This window comes from Phallusia mammillata, chromosome 4 (assembly GCF_965637545.1).
Source record: "Phallusia mammillata chromosome 4, kaPhaMamm4.hap1.1, whole genome shotgun sequence".
Lineage (NCBI taxonomy): Eukaryota > Metazoa > Chordata > Ascidiacea > Phlebobranchia > Ascidiidae > Phallusia > Phallusia mammillata.
The window spans coordinates 16219275-16242411 of NC_137255.1; the positions used below are offsets into that span (position 1 = coordinate 16219275).

Here is a 23137-nt window from a genome sequence, read left to right on the forward strand (position 1 = left end):
TTACACAGCTAAGAAACTTAAACAACACACCAATAGTGTAAGATAAGTAAAAGCTATATTGAACAAAGGTACAACTTAGTTTCAACATTTTTTTAAGCAGAAAGTTATCACAGCAAATTATTGAAAAATTTTTGAAAGAAATGCTTTGGAAGTGCGACTACGGTTAGTTGTTTCCAAACATCAACCCATATGTTAAAATGTTTGGATGGCGTCATTTTCTGATTGATGTAATCGAAACAAGATAAGCTATTTCCTGTAACAGGAAGTCTTACACAAAAACTTTGATGAATCTAGCAAACACAATCACATACGATACTTTGCTTTTTTGTATTCAAAACCATTTTCGGTATTCTTTAGCACATATACACACATATAAAACACAATGCTTGGCAAATTATCTAAATGATCTTATTTCTTTATTCTCAACAACTGATACTTTTTGTAGTTTAAAGTGTTGAAATTAGTACATGCATCGTGCAAACAACAAAATTTGTGTTTAGGGGGGTCAGAGACAACATGGCAAAAAATATATCCAAAAGGAAACATATGTTTATCTGTTTGACCAAATTCAACACAAGCAGTAAGACAACTAACAAATAGAAATGAAGATTGTGAGACCACCAACATTCACAAAACAAATGAACCTGACTAAAAACATCAATACAAGACAATGCCTTACAATACTGAAATTATCTGATAAAATAGTTTGATGTCCACAAAAGAAATATTACAAATATTTGCTTAAAGGTGACAGTTGTACCATTTTTAAATACTGGACTAATTAACTTAACTTCTAAATATTTAGGTTTTACGGAATACTATAAAAACAGAATTTGTACAAAATGTGTAACTGAAAAAGGCCTATAGTGCACTGCAGTAGTCTGCACATAAAAGTTAGTACGCAACATACATAACACCAATTACAAACACAATTTCTAGAAATAAACATAATAATAAAAATTCAACATTACCTTTAAATACCCATCTGAAGTTGACATTTCATAACCAAAGTATTTGAAAAGAATCAATTTCAATATTGCACATAATTCAAAATTTAATTTAGCTTGATAGTTTCATCCTCAAAAAATGAAGGAGTCATATTCTGATCGGCCGAATTAAAATCCACAGTGCAAATACATAAATCAAATGATTTAAAGATGAAGAAGCACAATGATTTCAATAAAAATGAGAATAAATTGGCATCGCAAAAACATTGAGTTAAGAAATAGGGGAACAAATGCTTTAAAAACTTCAACACAAGGCCTCAATGGCAAACAGGCTGATCTAACAATTGTAGGACTGCTTTTCTAGTAAAACTGCTTCAAAACTTTACAGAATCACCAACCATCAGTACCAGCACCTAATTCTCTTTCATCGGCGTAAGCATGAACATGTGAAATGTGATTCTTAATTCCATTCACCTTACCCATCTTACCATTTGGGGTTGGAGAATCAGCCACCTGTGAAAAATACCAGGTGCTCTACTGACAATTCATTAGCAACATGAACACACAATTGCCACATTGTGCGGCAGTAACCATATATAATTAATCAAAAGTTACTAATTAGAAAAAGCCTAAATTAGTTTTAGACAAACCAAACTCTTTTTTGGTAAAAGCAAAATTTCAATCAATTTTAGTTGATTACTCACAATTCATTTAAACCTAACTTAGAAAATATTATTTGCATTTCCTGCCATTTGAAAAACTCAACCGCGATTATCCATTTAAATACGGAAAAACTTATACAAACCTATTTCTTACTTACATTATGACCTATCGACCTTAAATCTTCAAGGACCGATTTGTTAAAGCCAGTTTCATGAAACAGTTGGTTTGGAAAAAGTTGATGGTGGAGTCGACTTCCTTCAATAGCCTCACTTAGTTCGCCAGTGCCAAAATATAATAATCTTAAAAAAACATCATAAAATCATTTAACACTCAACTTTAACATAAGGTATGCAATATGCTTATTTCCTTACTACTTTAAATTGAACGGTTAAAAATACTAAAACATTTTATTTTTATAGGCAAACTTTTATTTTCTTTTTTCTCATGATTTTGTACTATATTCATATCACACTGTTTGTACACATTTCTTACCTTAGTAATGACTGAGCAGTGGCTGTTGTAATGTGCAGTCCACCGGCAGCACCAATGATAAAAACAGCATTGTTTGTCTTCTCATCATACACAATGCATGGTGTCATGGAAGACAAGGGTCTTTTTCCAGGTTCAATTGCATTAGCAAATTTCCAGTTTTGTTCATTGGCCTTCACTAAAATACATTTTTTTAAATGATCAATATGTAAATTTACAAAGGAAAAAAGAAACCATATATATTTACACTGGCAAGTTATACCTGGAATAGTAAAGTCTCCCATTTCATTGTTGAACAGCACTCCAGTGCTTGGGGATACAAATGTAGACCCAAAATGCCAATTTACTGTGGATGTGACTGCAACTGCATCACCATTTGGTGCCAATACTGACACATGCATAGTTGAAGCATCATGCAGATCGACACTTACAGGAGTTGCTCCGTAGTACGATGGGTTCTGAAATGTCACCTTGTCTTTTATTTTACCCTTGATGCTTTCGATGAACTCTGGAGACAGGAACTTCTCAGATATTTTCATCACATTGGCATTAAAGCTCGGGTCTTCAAAATGAGTCCTGGCACCATAAGCATGCTTAAAAGCTTCTACTGTCCTGTGCCACTGCAGTGATGGATCTTTCTTGAACACAGGGCCTGATATGTTAAATGAGTCCATGATAGACATGATCATTGCAAACACTGGGCCACCTAATGGCAATGGTGGGGCAAAAAGTTTATACTTCCCATTTGGTAATGTCACATTGATAGGCTTCCTTTCTACAGCCTGGTAGGTCTCAAAATCTTTTGCTGTGATGATTCCACCACTTTTCTGAATTTCAGAAACCATTTTATCAGCCATTGGACTACTATAGAAGACATTGGAGCCATCTTTACTGATTTTTACCATAGTTTCTTCTAGTAAGGGATTTTTTACAACATCATTTGTTTTTTTGACATCCTTCTTGGTTTTATCACAATAGATATTACACAAGATTTTTGATTTTAAGATGGCTGATTTTTCTTCCACCAACTTTCTTTCTAGTTCACCATTTACAGGAAAGCCATTTGCGAGTATAATGGCTGGTTCAAAAAGTTGCTTCCAAGGCATTTTTCCATATTTGTCATGAGCTAATCTGAAAGAATAATCAAGTAGTTTATGTATTTAAATTAAAACAACAAAATCTGAGCCATGAATGCAAATGTACATGCACGTTAAAATGTACTAAAAGCCATATGCCTATACTAAAACTCTTTTACTGGTTGTTTTACTTCAAAAACTAGCCTGAGTGGATTTTGGGGGTTGATAGTTATGTTACAGGCCAAGCTTCCAATCAAAAGCACCAAGTTAGACTTACTGAAAACCTTTTAAAGCTCCAGGTACTGCAATTCCCAATGGGCTTCTCAAGTTTTCCTCCACCTTGTCACCAACACCATACATTGTTCTGGTGCTTTGTATTGGAGCAGTTTCTCGAGCATCAATCACCGTAAAATTGTCTCCAGCTTTGTTGTATATTGTCATAACAAATCCACCACCTGTTATAGATGCATATTTATATTTAAAAAAAATAAACAATCAAAATTTAAAAAAAAATTTAAACAATAAGAAAACACAGCTTTGCTAAACAGATGAAGTTGAAGCATAGTAATTCTTTTCTTATTATTGAAATCTCCTTTCAAGTAAAATGACCGCGACAATTCCGGGTCATTAAAATCAGATCAAGAAATTCAGCGTGAAAAAACACTAAATCTGTCGCTATATTTTATTTGTTTTATCAAAACAAATGCATTTCGCTATAAAAAGCATCATCAGTGTCTAAAAACAAAATAAAAAGCGGGATAAAAGCAAAAAATACAAACAACACACAACCCCAGAATAACCGCAAAAAGTCTTTCCTCTGTCTTACAGGACTGCAAATGCAGACCGGCAGGTATGGCGCTGATAAAAACCATGAAAAAAAGGCGAGATCCTTCCGGCAGTTCGTTGACTGCAATCGCTTTGTTGTTACAATCGTGTTTGTTTTTTCGTTTTGCGCCCTTATCTTTTCCTCGCCTTTTTTTCGTGTTTTTTATCAGCGCCATACCTGCCGGTCTGCATTTGCAGTCCTGTAAGACAGAGGAAAGACTTTTTGCGGTTATTCTGGGGTTGTGTGTTGTTTGTATTTTTTGCTTTTATCCCGCTTTTTATTTTGTTTTTAGACACTGATGATGCTTTTTATAGCGGAATGCATTTGTTTTGATAAAACAAATAAAATATAGTGACAGATTTAGTGTTTTTTCACGCTGAATTTCTTGATCTGATTTTAATGACCTGGAATTGTCGCGGTCATTTTACTTGAAAGGAGATTTCAATAATAAGAAAAGAATTACTATGCTTCAACTTCATCTGTTTAGCAAAGCTTTTATCCCGCTTTTTATTTTGTTTTTAGACACTGATGATGCTTTTTATAGCGAAATGCATTTGTTTTGATAAAACAAATAAAATATAGCGACAGATTTAGTGGTTTTTCACACTGAATTTCTTGAAGTTGAAGCATACTATTTATTTAATTTTGTACAAAAACACTCTTTATTAAGTCCGAGGTGCCCAAAATCAGATTGCAAAATAATTTCAAGTAGAGACATGTAAAGTAATATATTTTTTATGTCAACTCTATGTTTAGTTGTAGTAGTTTCCCTCAAATACACCAACAGAACCTAAAGGATGGTATTTTCCTATTGAGAACTCACTCCCATGTTTTACACTTACCTATTCCTGTGAATTCTGGTTCTACCACACCCTCACACAATAAGGTGGCAATTGCTGCATCAACAGCATTTCCACCACTTCTTAGTGTGTTAACACCAACAGTTGCACATTGCTTGTTGCCTAAAGATTTTTGTTTGTGATTAATGGTTAAACAACGTATAAAATATGAAAATTTTGTTGATTTTTTGAACTACCTGTGGCTACAGCAGCTTTGGTGTAAACTTTATGGTGATGTCCCATTTCTTCATGTGAGTGAAACTAAAAACAAACAATCATCATTAAGCTTGTTTTTAAACAATGAAAAGTTTAAACCAATTTACTCCAAATGTATTTGTTTATATTAGTACATATTCAAACAACATCAAATATTCAGGTTTACAATTTACAGCTCTAAATGTCATCAGCAACAAGCTACAAGCCAAAATCTAAGGCAACGTCCCTTCTCTGGCTTTAATTTTACCTGACAAACACAATATAAATTTCCAAAATGTTGGAATGTTTTACAGGCATATATTAGCTTGTACCTTCTTACTGAAAATCAAATATGTCTACACAAACTGAATTAACATACTTTGTGAACTGGAAAACGGGCAATAGCAAATCCAATAGCTATCAGCCATATTATAAACAGAACCAGCAACCGAGATATGCACACACAGTTCCATGGAGATGGTTTTTTCTGCCCAGTAAAGTGTTGGGCAGCTGAAAATCTAGTTCTGCTTCTTGATGGAGAGCTTCTTATTTTCACAGTGACATTTTCTCCATCATCATCACTCTCCGTTGACACACGAGTATACTGAGCAGGACTCATGTTGCTATATTTACATTCTAACACTACAGAATCTACACTTGAAAAAGAATAGTTTGTTAATTTTTGAGACAAAATGTTGCTGTTCGTGGTTATATGTAAGTAAATTTCTATTGTGTCACTTTTTTGAGGCTATTAATAAACAAAAACCATAAGAATATATTATCAACTAGGGTTCGTCTAAAGTTTCTTTAATTTCTGTGACAGTGTTTCTTTTATCTGTTTGTTGTTGATTGCTTTTACAATATTTAGCATCTGGTTTTTGTGCTCAATGCTTTGTCGCAGCAGCAAAAGGTCAGTGGATTCAGATTCCTCATTATCTACCACAACAATAGAATACAACTTACAAAACTCATTCATTAGGTCTAATGTTAACACAAAACAAGAGTCAACTGGCTTTGACATATTGAGGGTTTTGTTCAATTCAAACAAACATATTAGGCCACAGGTATGACCAAAAAAACAAAAAAGCATGAACAAATGAGATTGTCTGGTAAATCCCTCTTTTTCAATCCATCTTAAAAACAGGTTTTTGGTGTTCACAGCATAGTTTTTAGCATACCGGCACCAGTGATGTACATTCATCCAGCTTTCGCAACAAGGACTTGTCAAAAACACTGTGACTTTATGCAGTAGTTCAATGATGGTCAAAGGCACAAAGCACTCATTGATATTAATCCACGGCATACTGTGTGTTTCCAGGCTGTGCAGCTGCACAAACAATTTTTGATCTACTACAAGGGCTATCAGAGCTTCAATGATAGTAACCCATTCATCTTCAGTGCTGTTTGGCAATAACTGACACAGAGCAACTGTCATGCCATTGCAAAACATATCCTGTTCACTTACAGAATTAAACTCAAGTTTTAATGATGAGGTAGGTAATAAACCTGGATCCACCACCATGCATTGAAGCCACGCTGTTAAACCAGTACCTTCACCATAACAATCTTTGAACACTATGTCTGGTTCTGTAATGTCACACACAGTTTTTAAACACATGGGAAAAATCAGTTTATGACCTTCAACATGCTGAAAAATTGGTCGAAAATACACCTGTGTGCACCAGTTTAAAGAACTAACCAGTTGTTTTGCCCATTGAAGCAAACTTGTGCTTTCATTGCTCTGCATGATTAGTGTAAGCTTCTTTGCTTGCATAACTACATGTGGCATGTTAGCTTTGATTGAAAGAACTGTGTCATCAGGTGTTGAATCAGACTCTATGATTATGTCCCAGGCATACGCAAGTAAAAGCAGGTCCTCAAAAGTCAATACAGCTGCTGCTTCTTTGTTTATGTAAGTGGAAACAAATAGCTCCACAGTATTGATCAATAAAACTTTATTTAAGGCATTTGTATTGCCATTTGAAGTTGAAGGTAAAATGTAGGTATGAAACAATTCTGTTGCTAATTGTTTTTGCCAGTCATCCTTGCATTCTTTCAGCAGCATACACAAAACCTTTTGGACATTTCTGACCACAGAGTCACTTTGGTTGTCAGAAAGGTATTTGCACAGTGCTTGAAGAAAGAAGGAGTTTCCACTCTTATCAGAAAATGATGTAAGTACATTCAGTTTGTACAATGAAAGTGCAAACAGTTCATGATGCTCTTCATGGTAAACAATTTGCTCTGTCATTTTACTTACAGTGAGACTTGGAGACAAAATTGCCACATTGCAAATACTATTTATGGTTTCTTCCTTTAGATCCTTTTTTGAAACAATTTTGTTAAATACTAAATTTATCTGCCTTCTGACATCATTTGTCACTTCAGTTCCAAGTAAATCACCTCCCAAAAAGTCTACACATTGTGTGTCCAGGAAACTCTGTCCTAAAGCGAATTCAAGCAATGGTATTTTAGACACTAATGGCATATTTTGAAAAGTAAAGACCACAAGTTCTTTCAGAGTGGCTATCCATGGTTGAAGCCTCATACCGTTTACCACAGATTTTGTGCAATCAGATATAAATAGGGATAAGACATGAAGCAAATCTTCCATGTGATGTGATCGTAACAAACACTCTTTACTTTTCTGCAAGCATTTTAAGCATTTCTCAACATTTACATTGTTCGAATTATAATTTATCAGTAGATTCAGCAAAAATTTGGTGCTCTCTTCATAACCTGGAAGAAAATTTTGCACACAATGCAATGAGTTATCAATGGTATTATCTGCTTCATCGGTAGCATTAATATTTGAATCACATCCTCTTAAGTTTACAAGCGCAGTTAAGTGTGTGCAGATATCAGTTAAATATGAAGCCACTGTGTTTGGCTGATGACCAAGTGATAATACAATCTCTTGAAGCTTTTTTTCTGTATTTTGCAGAAAATCCTTGAACATAACTGATGTATCTTGTGCTGTTTGTTTGCGTGAAAGTTCATTCAGCATATCAACCTTTTTTTGCTCTGTGGCATTCACATACATGTTACTAGTCAACAGATTATGAATGTCACACATATGCAAGGCATTAACATTGAAAATAGATGCATTTTTAAAACAGTCATTCAGCGCTTGTACAGACAAGACAAGGTTTTTATTTTGATCTGGTGAAATTATGTTTAGTTTGGTTGCAGAAAATCCCACTAAGAGCTCCTCTAGAAAATCTAGAAGCCTTTTTTCAATTTCCCTCAAAATGCACGTGTCTTTTACTGTTGTCGTTGACAGAACAAAAGATGAGAGCATAGCAATGCAAAATGCTGCATTGTCAGAAACATTATGTGCTGCTTCTGTTTTCCATTTGGTTGTAATCAAACCAAATAGTTCCAAAGTAGGGAGGGAAAACAGTAAACTAAACAGCGATGACCAAAGCTGACACTTGTTAAGAATGCTAAAAAACGATCTCCATGTTAGATTTGCCTTGTGGACTTGATTTGAGTTGTTAATAATGTCTTCATTGACAACATTGTTTAATAAGATGTGGGAAATCTTTTTTCTCCAAAATACTTGATCATTTTTATCATGGCATTCAGAAAGACCATGAACAATTTCCAAAACACATTCAACAAAGCTTTTTTCTGTTAACTGGTTTTTGATCAGTTTAAACAGAGCATCAGTCAAAAGAACTTCTTCTCCAGACAAAAACATCTGCAATTTTATTCAGTGCTTTTAACTGACTCATTTTGATAATAAAAGATAGATAATAGTTTGGGATTTGCAAAACCATCTAAATTATAAGTGGTTTAACCGACTTGCGATTAACTGGTTTTGTCCATAATATATATTTTTAAAAACAAAACTTACTAATAATTTACATTATTATAATAAAGATTTAGCATACAAGTTACAAAACAAATTGCAAATCCGTGCAAGGCCTTAATTTGCATGAACACATGTTCATGTTTACGTCTTGGGGTCAATTTTTAACAACATGCGACACATTCATGTTTATGTACAATTTATCAAACATACCATATGGCTGTCTGGTCTGCAAAACAATGATCCCTTTCCCACCTATACACATATAAATATAAGGGACTTTCATTACTATTACGGAACTTATAAGTTATACTGCATCTCAAAATATAATGACAAGATAAGGTGCATATAAGCGTCTTATTTGATCAATTGATCACAAAAAACCTAGAACTACAACAACTCTGGTAGTACCAGTAACACGTCTAAGTAAGAAATTTAGAACACCATGGAGATGCAGCAACCAGCAACAGCATACACCAGCCTTGTGACTTCAAGCAATCAAGCATGAAATTGAAAGCACGTTATCTTGAAAATATGGAATCGGTATGTGTAACACAAAAATCCTATTACGATGGTCAATAATGTGTTAACTAGCTGCATTCTAAAACATTTTTGGTAATATTTTTGTTTTTAAGGCACATAAGTTATAAATACGCGTATGCGTTTTGTAGAGGAAATATAAACCCTATTTTTTTGTTTACTATGACACTGATCCAGAACCATAGAGTCATTCGTAGTGTCTGTTTTTGTCATGTGACATTTCTCAGCCAATCAGACGCTTTGAAAAGTCCCTCCATTTTAAAACAATTATTTGGTAAAACTTGTTCTTGGTGTGTGCCGGTCGCTTTGTATTGAATGCCCGGCAAAGTGAGATAGACACAAAACTGTGCTTATGCGTGAACAGAAAAGTTAGATTGTGAGAAAAGTTAGAGTGTCTAGTTTTTAAAAACGTTTCCGCTTTTCAACGCATTTAATTGGTTTGCTAACTTTGCGCAAAACAAAAAACTTGTTGCAAACTTGAAACTATATAGGCATGCGACTGTGTTACATAAAGGTATTTTCAAATTTCATTTAGGAATTTGGTGTCTGTGAAATGTTTTTGTTTGCTTTGTTTATGGCCTGTCTGTTGATATTCACAATATGCAACTCATGTCATTTCATGTTTTAAACATCTTGAACTGTTGGTGAAGGTAAAGTCTACACTTTCATGTAATAGTTATTCTTCTATAGAAGTGAACTTTGTGTTAAATGCATCATTGTTCTATGTATAATATCTTCTCTGTGTTACAGTGCAAGTTTATTTTGGTTTACTGTTTGTGCTATAATAATTTTATTGAAAAATGGCTAGTGGTGACAGCCTAACTAAAGAACAATTAAAGGAACAATTGATTGCAAATGGTAAATCTTTTTTAATGTATTTTAGTCACTATTTCTTTCCGTTACTTTATTTGTTTTTCAATCCCACAAATTCTGAATTCACTTTGTATGTTTTTAACATTTCAAACATTCTTTGTAACCAGCGCTATTATGAATTTATGTTTATTTCGTACAGGCATACAGCTTCCTTCAGCAAAAGCACCAAAGGCTGTGTATGTTGACTTGTATAACAGCAACATAATAAACAACCATGGACAGTTCTCATCTGACGATGACACTCATGTAGATTCTTCAAGAGGTAGAAAGGTATAAAAACTTGTTGTTTGGTTTTGTAATGAAAGGTAATTTTAAAAGTTTACAGTTTCATTAGATAGATTTAGAACATAGCTTGAATACATATTTAGTTGCATGTTATCAGGCAGCAGTGGGAGATTACAGGTCTATGCCTTCTATAGAAGAGTCAGAAGAAGTTTGCAATATGAAAGACTCTAATTTACCTGAAGGTATTTTCTAAATACAATAACCCTGTAAGTGAGTTGCATTCATTAACATACACAATGTTGAGGTGTTGCCTGTTTTACAAAGTATTATAAAAGTTTAAACGCTGCAAACACTTTAGTGCAGGTCATAGTAAAGCCTGAAAGAAGCAATAACTCAAGGACGAGATATGGGAAAACCATGCCCTCTTTTTGGTGTTCTGCTGATTCAGATAGTAATAACCGCAGTTCTAAACAGCTGGTGTCCTATGCCACAGCCGATGAGGTTATTTGTCAGTGTTTGTTGCTCCCTACTGTTAACAGTTTACAATGCACAATAACTTTTATTGGGGGTTGTTGTATTGTTGGACATTGTTTAGAACAAAACTTTATGAATATATGGGCCAAGAAAATATGTGAACTGTCTGTTTTAATAATAATGATTTTTTTATTGTTCAGCAATCTAAAAATGTTGGTAGTAGAGTTTTAGTTAGCATTGTTTTTTTTACACAGGAAATAACAAACCAAAACCACTTCATACCTCACAGTCAGAAAACTATACAATAACAATATATGTGTATTGGCTGTAAAGTTATCACACCTGTTTCAATACATGTTGCACATGCAGATGTCGTGGTTAGACTGTTTTTTTTCACAATTGGCATAATGTTCCAAATCAACTATAAAATGTTAATATGAAACAATTGACATTGTACAGCAGAAGATATCACAGAGAACAGCTAAACATGAGGAAAGTGAAGATTTGACAAGTTTGACCAACAGTGAAATTGCATCTAGATTGAAGAAACTTGGCGTGAAACCAGGCCCTATTGGACGTAAGTATACCAACTTCTTGTTCATCAATCCCTGCTGGTGGGACACTTTGTTAACTAGTATGGGCATAACTCTAAACATTTATTGTATGCTTTGCAAAGAAACTACTCGGAATGTGTACCTTAAAAAGTTGTCAAAACTTTTGTCGGGAAATGACCAACAGACCAAACATGAAGAAAACTACAGTGATGAAGGTGACAAAAAAATACATTCGACATAAATATATGTCTTTATTACATGGTAAATATATATTCATTTGCAGAAAATGAAGAAAAACCAGCTGCTCCAACTGTCTCAATGACTAGAAGCTCAAGCCGAAGAAGGACAATGTTGCTTTCTGACAATCCACCACAAGTATCAACAAGAAGAAGGTAATAATCTTTAAAATGTTGCTCGAAAATTCAATCTGTGTAGTTATGTATTTGTGGCTTTTCTTTAATACATGAATTGTGGTGTACAGTAGTTTTCATTGATGTTTACTGTTTTGTCTGTTTAGGTTTATGTTTTAACTGACAAAGTGTATACTTTTTTCCCAGCCTAAGTCTGTCCAATAGGACTCCAGCTCTTAGTGCTCCATTAGCCAAAAGGTTTGCAGTTTTCTGTGGTGTATATATATATGTTGCACGTGTTTGCAGTGATAATTGTTGGCCATTTGCATTGATAATTACAGAAGATGTTGCTTACTCTGTTTTTTCCCTATAACTAATTGTTGTAATTTGGCATAAAATGTTCGATTGGTTGAAACTTCAGAGCTGGTAAAAATGCACACAGCGTTTTGTTTGCTGATGTACAACACAGTAGTCTAAATGGTTGAAAGAGTAAAAAAATTAATTTGTGTGTTTTAGTGAGAAAGATATTGCATATGTTAGTCATAAAAAGAGATATATTTACATGTGACTGAAGTAATTGGTATAATAACTAAATATACAGTCCAGCACAGTTTATTTGGGGTCATAGACATGCCACTAGTTCTGCAACTTAAATCCTGTGAGTGATGATCTTGTCAAACCGTTGCCTAGTATAAAACTGTGGTCGTTTTGTTAAATGTTTCTATTACTTTCGTAAAATACAATATCATTTCCTTACTAGGGTTAAACTAATAAACGATGGTGGTTTGATGAATTTTGGTCATTGTTAACAAAAACATTATGATATCCATCCAGTTTTAGTAAATTCACCATTTCTTGCTGAAGGAAACACACCGTTATTTCTGTGCTTAAACTTTTAGATGTTTTTAATATATACAATCCTTGTGGTGCATTGTTTAATTGCAAGCCCTGAATAATTTGCATGGTGTGCTTAGTTCGTCTCTGGTTTTGAAAAGTTGTGCAACTCATATATTTATTCTTGTTTGTAAATTGTTTTGTTTCCATTACGTATCTTAGCATGTACATTTGCTTTTTAGTAGCAGCAGCACAATAAACAAGAGAAGGTCTGTGGCCACATTTCAAGAAACTAATATTTCCAGCACCCAACCAAGCCTGTAAGTGAAATTGTATGTGATTTCTGTACTTGTGTCTATTATCATTCCCATTTTAATTTAGGATGTAACAATTTCATAAGTTGCTAATCTTTATTTTTTTATAGCTGCCAGTCCACCCCAAACCTTTCTTTTCTTACCCCTAACTGGAAATCTAGCCAAAAAGCCACATTACATGTAACATGCCCCTCATCCACAAACACCCTTTCCAAACCAGTTTCAGTTGCCCAGACAACGGCTTGTGAATTGACCCCATCTTGGGTTAACGTGTCTTTGTCTGAAGTTGTTGACAAATCGCTTAATCAGAATAGCGACGGCACTGCCTTTTCACTGGATAAGTTTAGTGATAATGAGGAACCATTTGATATCCTGGACGACGAAACACTTGCTGATGGTTCCTACAATAATACAGTAATCAACAAAGCTGAAATCAGTCGCTCAACCACTTTGTTGCATAACAGTAGCATTTCAAACAACATGACTCCCATTGAGAATAAATCTAAAAAAATTATTCCACGCAAGTCTGAGGCACAGAACAAAAATGGTGAATTGTCCAGTCCCAACTTTGCCCATGCACGAACTTCTACTCGATATGAAACCTTTAAATCCCCTAATCATGCCACTTCCTCCTACTTGAAAAGAGCCCATGCTGTGTGGTAGGTAACAGTGTGCTTTACATGACACATCGTTTGTGTTTGGGCGGCACACAGCAAAAGTTTGCACTGTTTATGCATACACTTTTTTCTGCAAAGTTTGGTGTTTCTTTATAAATGTCACAAACCGATTATGATAATTGTTTAACAAATGGTTTATCACTGGTTTGAGTGTTGTTTGTTGACACTTTGTGTTACATTTTAAATGCTTCTTCACTGCACATTTTTAAATGTACATTCTGCCAGTTTTTTTGGATAACTGAGGTCTGTACTGTTGGACATTATTTTTAAATTTCAACATTTTTAACAGCTCATAACAGCTTCTTTCTTTAAACATTTGATTAAATGCAGAATTTTCACACTTTAAATGATAACATTTAATTTGATATTTTCATCATAGTGGAAGTGCCACAAGACGACGACCTTTGAGATCAGGCACAAGGTCAAGCACAGGGCTTACCAAGACTCCTGAGAAAATTGAAAAACCATCGGTTGAAACTGTAAGTTTGTAAGTTCAAGCGGTACTAAAATAATATTAAACCAACATTTTTTGTTTTCAGGATGGAACACCAAAACCAGCTGCACAAGAAACTGAAGAGCAAACTTCATCAGAAAGACGATGGCTTCCAGTTTGGGTTCAGGTGTGTTAAAATTGGTTTACCTTTAAAAGTGTTTTTTATTGATTCTATTTTCATAGCACAATTTATTGTTTTTTAAGTGTAGTTTTCTAGTTTACTTGGTAAATAATTCCAAATGCACAGTAAAAATATCAGCATACTAAACTAAATATATACCCCGTCTCAATATTAAATGTGTCTCAATATTAGATAACTTTATGTGTCCTCTTCGATATTTGAATGTTTTTCACCTATTTTTATCCAGGCTTTTCATGTGTTTTGCAAAACCCCCAAGTCCTAGTTATTGACTTAATATTTGAAGACCCATGTTTTCTACCTTTAAAAATCCTGGACACTTAAAAAGGATAAAAATCTTTGGCAAATGTGGGATTTCATGCAAAACAGCATAATCAGCTACTTGGCAGTTCACATACAGAATACCAGCCCTGTATAAGAAATCTTTTTCTGCATCAACCAACCACATACTATTATATTTGCCTTTTCAACAGGTGATCATTACTTTAATACTGGTTGTGTTCTTCTACCTCGTCCTGCAGTACTTGGAGACAAATCCACCGCCACCAGCACTACCGAAAAAGAATTGAAACAGAAGAGCACCTATCTCATTCTAGATTCGTTTATAGGTTGTTGGGCAGGGACCGCGTTGTTACTTCAGTCGTATATGTTTAAGCTGTTTCAGTTATCACAGAGGTTTTCATGTATTTTTTATACGCCTATATGATTTTCTATCTGTGACTGTTATGGCAGCATCTAACCAAACACTAGCCATACATAATAGCCTTTACCGTGTTCTTAACGAAGTTACGGCAGCATTTTGTTTCATCTTTTGTTCGTAGCATCTCTTGCGTTGCGGCGGACATATTTGATGGCGTTTTTCTTTTTCAAATAGTCGACAGGCTGCGTATTGGTTTGAATGACAACTTTATGTTAAATGACGTTAGATATTTGTATACATTTGCCTTTTTTGAAGTTTTGTACAAATAAACAGTTTGCTGGGTTATTTTGACGTGGAAGTGAGGTATAGGTTAATCATACGCTTCCTGTTTTTAAATGAAATTTAGCTCGTTCCTTACGAACACAAAAAAGTCACCAAATGTCATCCTTTTTTTACTTAATCTATTCAATTATTCGGCATAGAATAAAATAAATGTACTGCGATAATATTTGAACATCAGCTTAAAGTGACCTGTTTAGTGTGAGCGAAATTAAGAAAAGGGCCTTTAAAACTGGACAATGTGGCGATATTTATCAAAGGGTTGCAGCAATAATATGCGGAAAACATATTCGTTCCTTTCCGACATAAAAACATGGTAGGCTTATAGTTCATCGCGGCATTAACTTTGCAAACGGAGTAAGTTGTGGTTCCATGGCTTGGAGATAGGCTAAAAACACTGGTAAATTTCTGTCATTGTTCAGCGCAATATCCATCTGACTGTTCTTAACCTTAATAAACAATTAACATGATATTTGTCAGTCACATATGCTCCTAGTCATAAGAATCTTTAGATCTTAGAAAAACGAAATACATTGCGCTGAACAATGACAGAAATCTGTTGCAACTGCGGTTTGCGACGATTTCTATGAAACCAAATTAGGGAATTTCCCACCCTTTGAGTGACAAATGACGAATGTCAAAGCTTTGCGGACAGTCGTCAGCATGGGCACAAGCCTAGAGGGTGTAGACCGGTAGACATTTAGACTTTGAGAGAAGAAACGAAGTTCTGAAAGATCACAGCAGATAAAAGTAATTTCCAGGTTTTATAAGAATACAAATTGTTCTGATATTGTTCGTTCGTAGCCTTTCAATTTTGTCCTTAATCAGAACTTTAGCGTGTATTTAAGCATAGTATTGTTTTCCAAACCAAATTTTCAAAGAAGATAATATTTAATTCTCACGAAATCCTAAAAATCAGTATACCCTTATAAAGAATGAAGAAAAAACTACTGCATGAGATAAACTTTAACGAAAAGACAAAAATGAGAAAAAAGATCCCAGAACCTGGTAACCAAAGAATTGGTTGCAATAGTAATGTTGCAGTTGATGGTGTATACGATTAACTTTTTCTATACGACTCCGTTATTAGTGTGGTAAAGCGCAACCAGACACACGAATAGTTTTGTTTGGAGTTGTTCGCTGTCAAATCGCCGCAGGGTGAAGACGATCTCTGAAACCGGCTTGATGACTCTGCCGTGCCACAATTATCGCGCCGTTACAATGTTAGGCAAACAATCGTGGGTAGTTCCAACAACAGCTTTAACAGAGAAAATCCACAATAATAGTTTTAATTAGCGTTGACCGCCACAGCCTAATAGCTTCAACTATTGTAGTAAGGGCAGCTGATAGGTGTATTGGTCAGCATTAGTTTTGCATTAATCGCAGACGGCGAGACAAACTTGACCAATTAGGTAAACACAACTTGTAATGCAGAGGCGGTTAAGTGCACTGTAACGTTTTGGCTACCGACATTCTCAATACCAAGTTAATCGCTTTAAGGAGCTTAGCATCGGCTGTTTACGTTTAAATATCAATCACACGTCATAACTTAACATGTGACTGCGGTGTTAGTACATTCCTAACATTTCACCAAACTACTGTTAGTTCAACTTGTAAGTCTTCATTTCAGGCATTGTAAGATTGCAAAATATGCGTCTCAGCTATGGAGTATGGGTTTGTTTCGTTTTTATGTTTTGGGGCGAGTTTGTCACAGCGAACACAAGAAACACAAGAGACACCGATGGTAAGTATTTTACATGTAAATTTACTTCTTTCGAACTTCAACGGATTTTCAAACTCTGTCAACTCTTTGCAGAAATTAACAAGTTAATTACATGCGGCGGAGGAAAAATGAGCATGCGTTGCACAGAGGGTTATGGAGTTCACGTACAAACGGTCTTGACTCGAAGAACAGACAAAAAATCTATTCAGTGCAGGCCTGAGGATCCTTTGTCTAGACTTCAGAAAGTGTGCGGTGGTAAACAGAATTGTGATGTAACAATTGACAGCGAAACTGTTGGCGCTGCCATAGATGAAGAAGGAAGTGCTTGTAAAGACAGTGATCAGTGTATGGACGTCGGGTATCGTTGCTTGAAAGGTAAGCTAAACACAAACAAACCTAAAAATCATTTTTATGACACCTTATTTAACGGTGGTCATTCAAATAAAAATTGTTTCGAAAACACGTGTAAAAATCACATTTATTATAACAGTGTTTCCCAACCTATGGGTCGCGACCCAAAGTTGGGTCGCCTGTAAATTCTGTTGGGTCGCTAGTTTTTGTGACAATTAGAGCATCTACGTTTCGTAGCATTATTTTGTTATTTCCCAAGGCTATAAATTGTTTCCCATTAACAATTTCATGGCTATTTGGCGTGATAGTGAATTATTCTTTTGTGACGTCATAATGTTTGTGTGAGATCACTGTTAAGCGTTGTCTGGCTCATAATGCTTTGAACCAGCACTAAAGTTGGCGGAAAAACGAATAATTTTTGTTTGATGTTTTTTATTTTTCAACCTAGCATAGTAATTTTCGAAAAACTTTCCTGATTTACAAACAAAAATACAACCCAAATAGTAAGAATGCATATATCGATGGGTCGCGAGAAGCCACAAAACAAAATTTTGGTAAGTATTTGGGTCGCGACAAAAAAAGGTTGGGAACCACTGTATTATAAGACTGGTGTCTGGCTAGTTTCATGTTTCGCTTAAGCCAATATTTTCTGTTTTCAGATTGCGAAAAACCATCAATGACAATGAAGGGTATAGTTGTGGTGGGACAATCCTACTCTGTTAACTCGGTACTGACAATCAAATGCAAAAGAGGATTCGCTCCATTTGCAAATGGAGAGATTGTCGGTGAACTAAAGTGTGAAGAAAACGGCGAGTGGTCGGGCAAAGACGTCAACTGTAGAGGTATTAACCTGACTATTGTCATTTACCTCTTTGCACACTAGATTAAAAACATACTTCTTTATCAGTAATAAGGTGTTGTATTTTAAAGGTGTTCAAACAAAACAATTGTGTAATTAAACTGTATTTAAGATTTATGGCACATTAATTTTAACCAAAATGTACACACACTTTGGTTACAAGAACAAAGCTGTTTCTTAAAACCTTCCATTATCAGCACGTTTCTAAACTATTGTCCATAAACAATGATGAATGACTACCATTAACAAATGTGTTTGTACGCGTGAATTGTAGATATTGACGAGTGCCAGGATCCGAGTAAACACTTGTGCGATCGACATGCTGATTGTTTCAACAATGTTGGGAGTTACACATGCAGGTGCGGGGAAGGATACGAAGGTAACGGATATTCCTGCAACCCGATCAACGTGGAAAGGCAATGGGTCAAGCAGTATCAAAGTAAGCAATTATATGATTATTATAGAAATAATACAGAATTCTAGAAAAATAGGCATTTTTTGAAAAAAACTTGGCGTTGGAATTTTCATAAAACTTTTGCTAATGTCAGTATTGAGACAACAACAAGATCGCTTGGTAGTGTAATCAACATCGAAAAATCTTCTTACCCAAATAATTTACTTTGTTTAACGAGCATGTCACCTTCGATTGGACTTCAAATGGCAATTGTTTCTAATGTTTTAAATAGTGGCTCCGCGTATTCCAACTGTGTGTTAAGATTTGGGATTTTCAGGAAACATTGTTGAGTTCATTTTCTTATAGATGACACTCATGATCTGGAAACCGACGCGACTTGCGGTGGCAGCATTTTTGAAAATAACGGCGTGATAACATCTCCAAACTACCCGCTTCTCTACCCGCGGAGATCAAATTGCCAATGGATTGTCACCGTAGCTCCCGATCACACGATCCAACTCAGTATACTGGAGTAAGTGTGAAGCGACACTAATTTTGCCTCGTAAATACGTGTCATTTAATACTGCCAATACTTTTGCTGTGCCAATCATAAACCAAGCAGCCAAATATTTTTGTTATAATTGATAAAATTTAAACAACTAAGCAGTCCACAAATGTGGCTTTGAATTGTCATTTGTATTAATGTGTAGTTGAACAAACACGCACAAATCTGATTTTAAGCCATCAGTACAGTTTAATTTCCATCCAATAAATGTTGACTACCATGATAAAACAACATTGTTCAACGTTTTTTGAAAAACATTATCAGAAAAAAAAACACACAGTAATATTCCAAAAAACAATCGGAAACTTGTCAAAAGAATAAGCAACACCTTTCAAGCAATCGATGTGTTCCAAACTGCCAATTTTCTGATAGGTTTGAACTTGAAGAAGGATTACCTGAAAAGGGATGTGTGCAGGACTATCTTACTGTTTACAATGGAGTGGAGAAAGATGGTGCAAACTGGCTCAACACGTTGTGTGGAAACGAGCCATTTCGCCAACTGAATTCCACTGGAAACCAAATTCGAATAGAATTTCATTCTGACGACGCCAATGAAAAACTCGGATTTAAACTTCATTTCAAGGCAATCAACCAATTTTCTAGTAAGTCATATAGTTCATATTTAGAGTATGAGACAAAAGTACAATGTTTATAGATAAGCATGAAAAATTAGGCGACAAATCCATTTTCCAAAACCTGTTTAAAGTTGGGTCAACTTGAGTTGAAATAATTTTGTTCGACGTGGTAATTATACCCCTAACCCGCGCCCAACATAGAAATAAATGGATTTAAATTAATACGTACGCATTTACTCGAAATGTGTATAAGCTGCCCCAGGCATAAAATTACACTAATATTAAAATGCTTGATTGTTATAGATTTAGTTTGCTAAATTAATTGTTCTATTCGCATTTAACGTTGATCTTAATATTTAAACCAGCGATTTCCAAACTAAGGTCCGTAGCCGATTTTAGAGCGATGCGCAGGGTATGGAGTATATTTTCAGAAAATTGACATGCAAAATAATGTCCTGCGATAACAAGTAGTTCTTTAATTCCAAGTAAAAAAACGATTCTTCGCACACAAGTTTGTACTGTTAAGTTAAGGTATTGTATGTGACGTAATAAATTAATTATTCCCACGCGAGGCAATCTTACGAAAAAAGATAAAATTAGTCTTGCATGTTGTTGTGAGAAAACTTTGGCATTGACAAAATTACTTGTAGTTGAAAATTGAAGCTTTGCTATGTAGATGCTATTCTGCTGAAGAACCCAAATGAACGAAAAAGACATAGTCTCTATACTGTCAACACATTGAACCAAACCTAATTGTCTGTAACTGTGTTCAGCTTTATTTGTTGTCTTGTAGCATGTCAAAACTTCGTCGGTTCGGCATATGAAGGAGTGGTCATTTTAGAAGGTTCCAGGAACACGACCGTGGAGGCTGGGAGCATTGTGAAGCTTGGCTGCGAGGAAGGTTACAAACTTGATTCTCCAAATCAAGTTCGAATTTGCGAGAACGATATGAGATGGAACGAAAGTTATAATCCTTGTTCAGGTACAAAACTGTTTACGTAAAAATACGTTGAACTTTGAAACATTTTCTTTGAATAAAGATAAGGTTTTGTCAAATCAGCACAGAGCCTGAATATGGCATCATATTGCGCTGATAGTGGCATCCTTAGGGTTGAAATTATGTTTGTAGACCAAGTGTATGTTATTATATGCAATTATATGAATGGAAAGTTTTACCCATGTTATTTCAGCTGTTTCCTGTCCTCCGCCGCCACCACTAAACACTTCGGTATATCTAAGCAACGTCGATGAGTTTCGTTACAACGGGTTGCCTGCAAAATACCAATGTCCCGTGGGTTATGTCTTCGGTGATGTCCCAGGAGCCAGGACCGAAATATACTGCAACAAATACGGCAGATGGAGCAACGAAAATGACACAGTCTTCCCAACTTGCGAAAGTAAGGAAGACAGTTGTATCAGGTCGAAAGGAGTTGGTCTTATCTTTACATTTAGACACCAGGACAGCTGACAAAAGAACTGATAACTTTAGGGATAACTGACTGTCGCCTCGGTAACACGAAAAAGGTAGTTTGTAAACAAATCACGGGGTCATATAAACAAGATGCATTGACTGAAAAACACCAGCTATCAAGTTCACCATAGAACGTATGTTAAAAAACAATTAAAAATTATGTCGCATCGAGTTTCTGAAGGTAAGCAACAAACCTCGTTGAATTTGGGTGTTGACATCTCAGTAGGCTGTAATTATCGTGTGCCAATCTGAGAAGTTGTGTGACGAAACCGTAAACCAGTAATTACGTGCTACAATGACGTCGCCTCGCATGACTTTAATTGCCGTGTTCGGAACCGCAACGCGTAAACTGTAATCCCTTGGCCGTTTTTACGATTTTTATGTGTTTTGTTGTAGAAATTACCTGTCGCATCACGGAAGACCTATACCCACCACAGCACGGGACATGGAGTTTGTATTCAACTATGGGCAAGAACATTCCAATTGACCTGAACTCGACAGTTCCGTTTGACACGTTCATCTTATACTCATGTCATAAGGAGTACGCGATGGTTGGTGAACCAAAGCGGGCCTGCGTAGGCAACCCAACCTATCCATGGTCTGGCAAACCCATAATTTGTGAGGAAGGTAGATACTTTAACCTAAGTGAAGTTAAGCGAACAAACCCTATGTGGGTTACTTGACCTTATAAGGATGAAGTAGGTTACTTGCTAATATAAGGATGAAGTAGGTTACTTGCTAATATAAGGAGCGAGAACCTAACCCAATACATGTTACAAGAGCTTAATTGTATGAAGTCATCGGTTTTATTCAACTGCCCTATTGTGTTCAGTAAATCTAAAATTTGAAAAATCACAGTGATTGCAAATTGTGTTAAGTATCAGAAAAAAACTGTTGGTAAACAGTAGGGGAGAAATCACAACCCCCAACCTGTTACAGTAACCTTGCTGTAGCCATGCTTTAACTTTGTTGCTTTATTATTGTTTCGCAGACAATGGAATTCTTGGATTGAGCAACTTCCAAATTGCGTTAATAGTTGCCATAATCAGTGGAGTTATCGTACTGGTAATCGGCGCTGCCCTCATATACTGCTGCGTGCGTGGCAAGAGGAGAGATTCGCAGCAACTGAAAAACCGCACTTATCAATATCGGGTTGACCGCGGGCGTTTTGACAACGGATATACTAGGTCTAATGTCGGAGAATTTGTCTACTCCTATCCCAACGGAAAGCACTCGAAGCGCAGCACAGCCGTTATCGCTAAATCCTACAAACCAACAAACACTACCAACAGCAACCAAACGCTTACATCCAACTATAACCAGCCTTACTATCTCCCATCCACCATGCAACCGGTCCCTATTCCTTGGATGACTTCAGAGAATTCGTCACTTCCAAGCAATGGTCAAAACGGACTGCAAAGAAACCCTAATAACTATAGTGCAGTGCATGGAGTCGACAATCAAGCATTCGAGTTTTCAAGTAACTCGCCACACAGAAATCATAGGTTTTCACGGTGAATAAGAATACACTAGAAAGCTCTTCTGAGTCCTGAAGTGAACTGCAACATTGGCTGTGCTTTCGGACACTCGCACATAAGTTACTGGTTTGTCGTTACAGTCACACGACTTTAAATGCATACAGTTGCCAACAACACGCTTTTTTATTTTTTGTCCACTGCGTGGCTGGTTGACTGTGGAATGAAAGTGGAAAAGCGACAGAATTATGTACATTAGATCTTCTACTGAAATTTGTTGTTGTTTTTCACGTCGCTAGCTAATTTTTCATGTCTATCAGCTTATGTCTTTTGTGCAAATATAACATTTCGCTCCACAGTTGTGTTGTCAATGCCATTCTCTAGTTCAGGCTACCTTTGAAAAATTGAAAAACGAAAGACGCA

At 35.6% G+C, this 23137-nt stretch overlaps 4 protein-coding genes across 7 annotated transcripts; 2 read left to right on the forward strand and 2 right to left on the reverse strand.

Moving 5' to 3' along the window:
• Positions 1 to 308: 308 nt before the first annotated feature.
• On the reverse strand, positions 309 to 5665 carry LOC145222395 (glutathione hydrolase 1 proenzyme-like). The gene is made up of 8 exons (XM_080088503.1): positions 5415 to 5665; positions 5038 to 5101; positions 4844 to 4963; positions 3453 to 3630; positions 2362 to 3230; positions 2103 to 2277; positions 1768 to 1909; positions 309 to 1460 (listed from the first exon to the last, which is right to left on the reverse strand). The coding sequence occupies exons 1-8, from the start codon at positions 5652 to 5654 to the stop codon at positions 1338 to 1340; spliced, it is 1911 nt and encodes a 636-aa protein (XP_079944629.1). The 5' UTR covers positions 5655 to 5665; the 3' UTR covers positions 309 to 1337.
• A 20-nt stretch (positions 5666 to 5685) lies between these two features.
• On the reverse strand, positions 5686 to 8750 carry LOC145222389 (uncharacterized). Its single transcript, XM_080088495.1, has one exon. It carries the CDS (start codon positions 8736 to 8738, stop codon positions 5832 to 5834), a length of 2907 nt encoding a protein of 968 aa, XP_079944621.1. The 5' UTR covers positions 8739 to 8750; the 3' UTR covers positions 5686 to 5831.
• A 1356-nt stretch (positions 8751 to 10106) lies between these two features.
• Positions 10107 to 15307, forward strand: LOC145222396 (uncharacterized). Of its 4 annotated transcripts, none has more exons than XM_080088504.1 (11): positions 10107 to 10247; positions 10402 to 10532; positions 11421 to 11538; positions 11638 to 11730; positions 11799 to 11907; positions 12073 to 12123; positions 12942 to 13019; positions 13124 to 13672; positions 14070 to 14169; positions 14230 to 14310; positions 14796 to 15307. In XM_080088504.1, exons 1-11 carry the CDS (start codon positions 10190 to 10192, stop codon positions 14889 to 14891), a joined length of 1464 nt encoding a protein of 487 aa, XP_079944630.1. In that variant the 5' UTR covers positions 10107 to 10189; the 3' UTR covers positions 14892 to 15307. The 4 variants fall into 4 exon arrangements, with proteins under 4 accessions (XP_079944630.1, XP_079944632.1, XP_079944631.1 ...); XM_080088506.1 differs by having other exon boundaries at positions 12945 to 13019; XM_080088505.1 differs by having other exon boundaries at positions 11424 to 11538.
• A 1597-nt stretch (positions 15308 to 16904) lies between these two features.
• LOC145222391 (sushi, von Willebrand factor type A, EGF and pentraxin domain-containing protein 1-like) lies at positions 16905 to 23072 on the forward strand. Its single transcript, XM_080088500.1, has 10 exons — positions 16905 to 17045; positions 17118 to 17399; positions 18035 to 18217; positions 18509 to 18673; positions 18995 to 19160; positions 19566 to 19795; positions 20562 to 20750; positions 20959 to 21165; positions 21636 to 21866; positions 22231 to 23072. Exons 1-10 carry the CDS (start codon positions 16952 to 16954, stop codon positions 22755 to 22757), a joined length of 2274 nt encoding a protein of 757 aa, XP_079944626.1. The 5' UTR covers positions 16905 to 16951; the 3' UTR covers positions 22758 to 23072.
• The last annotated feature ends 65 nt before the right edge of the window (positions 23073 to 23137 follow it).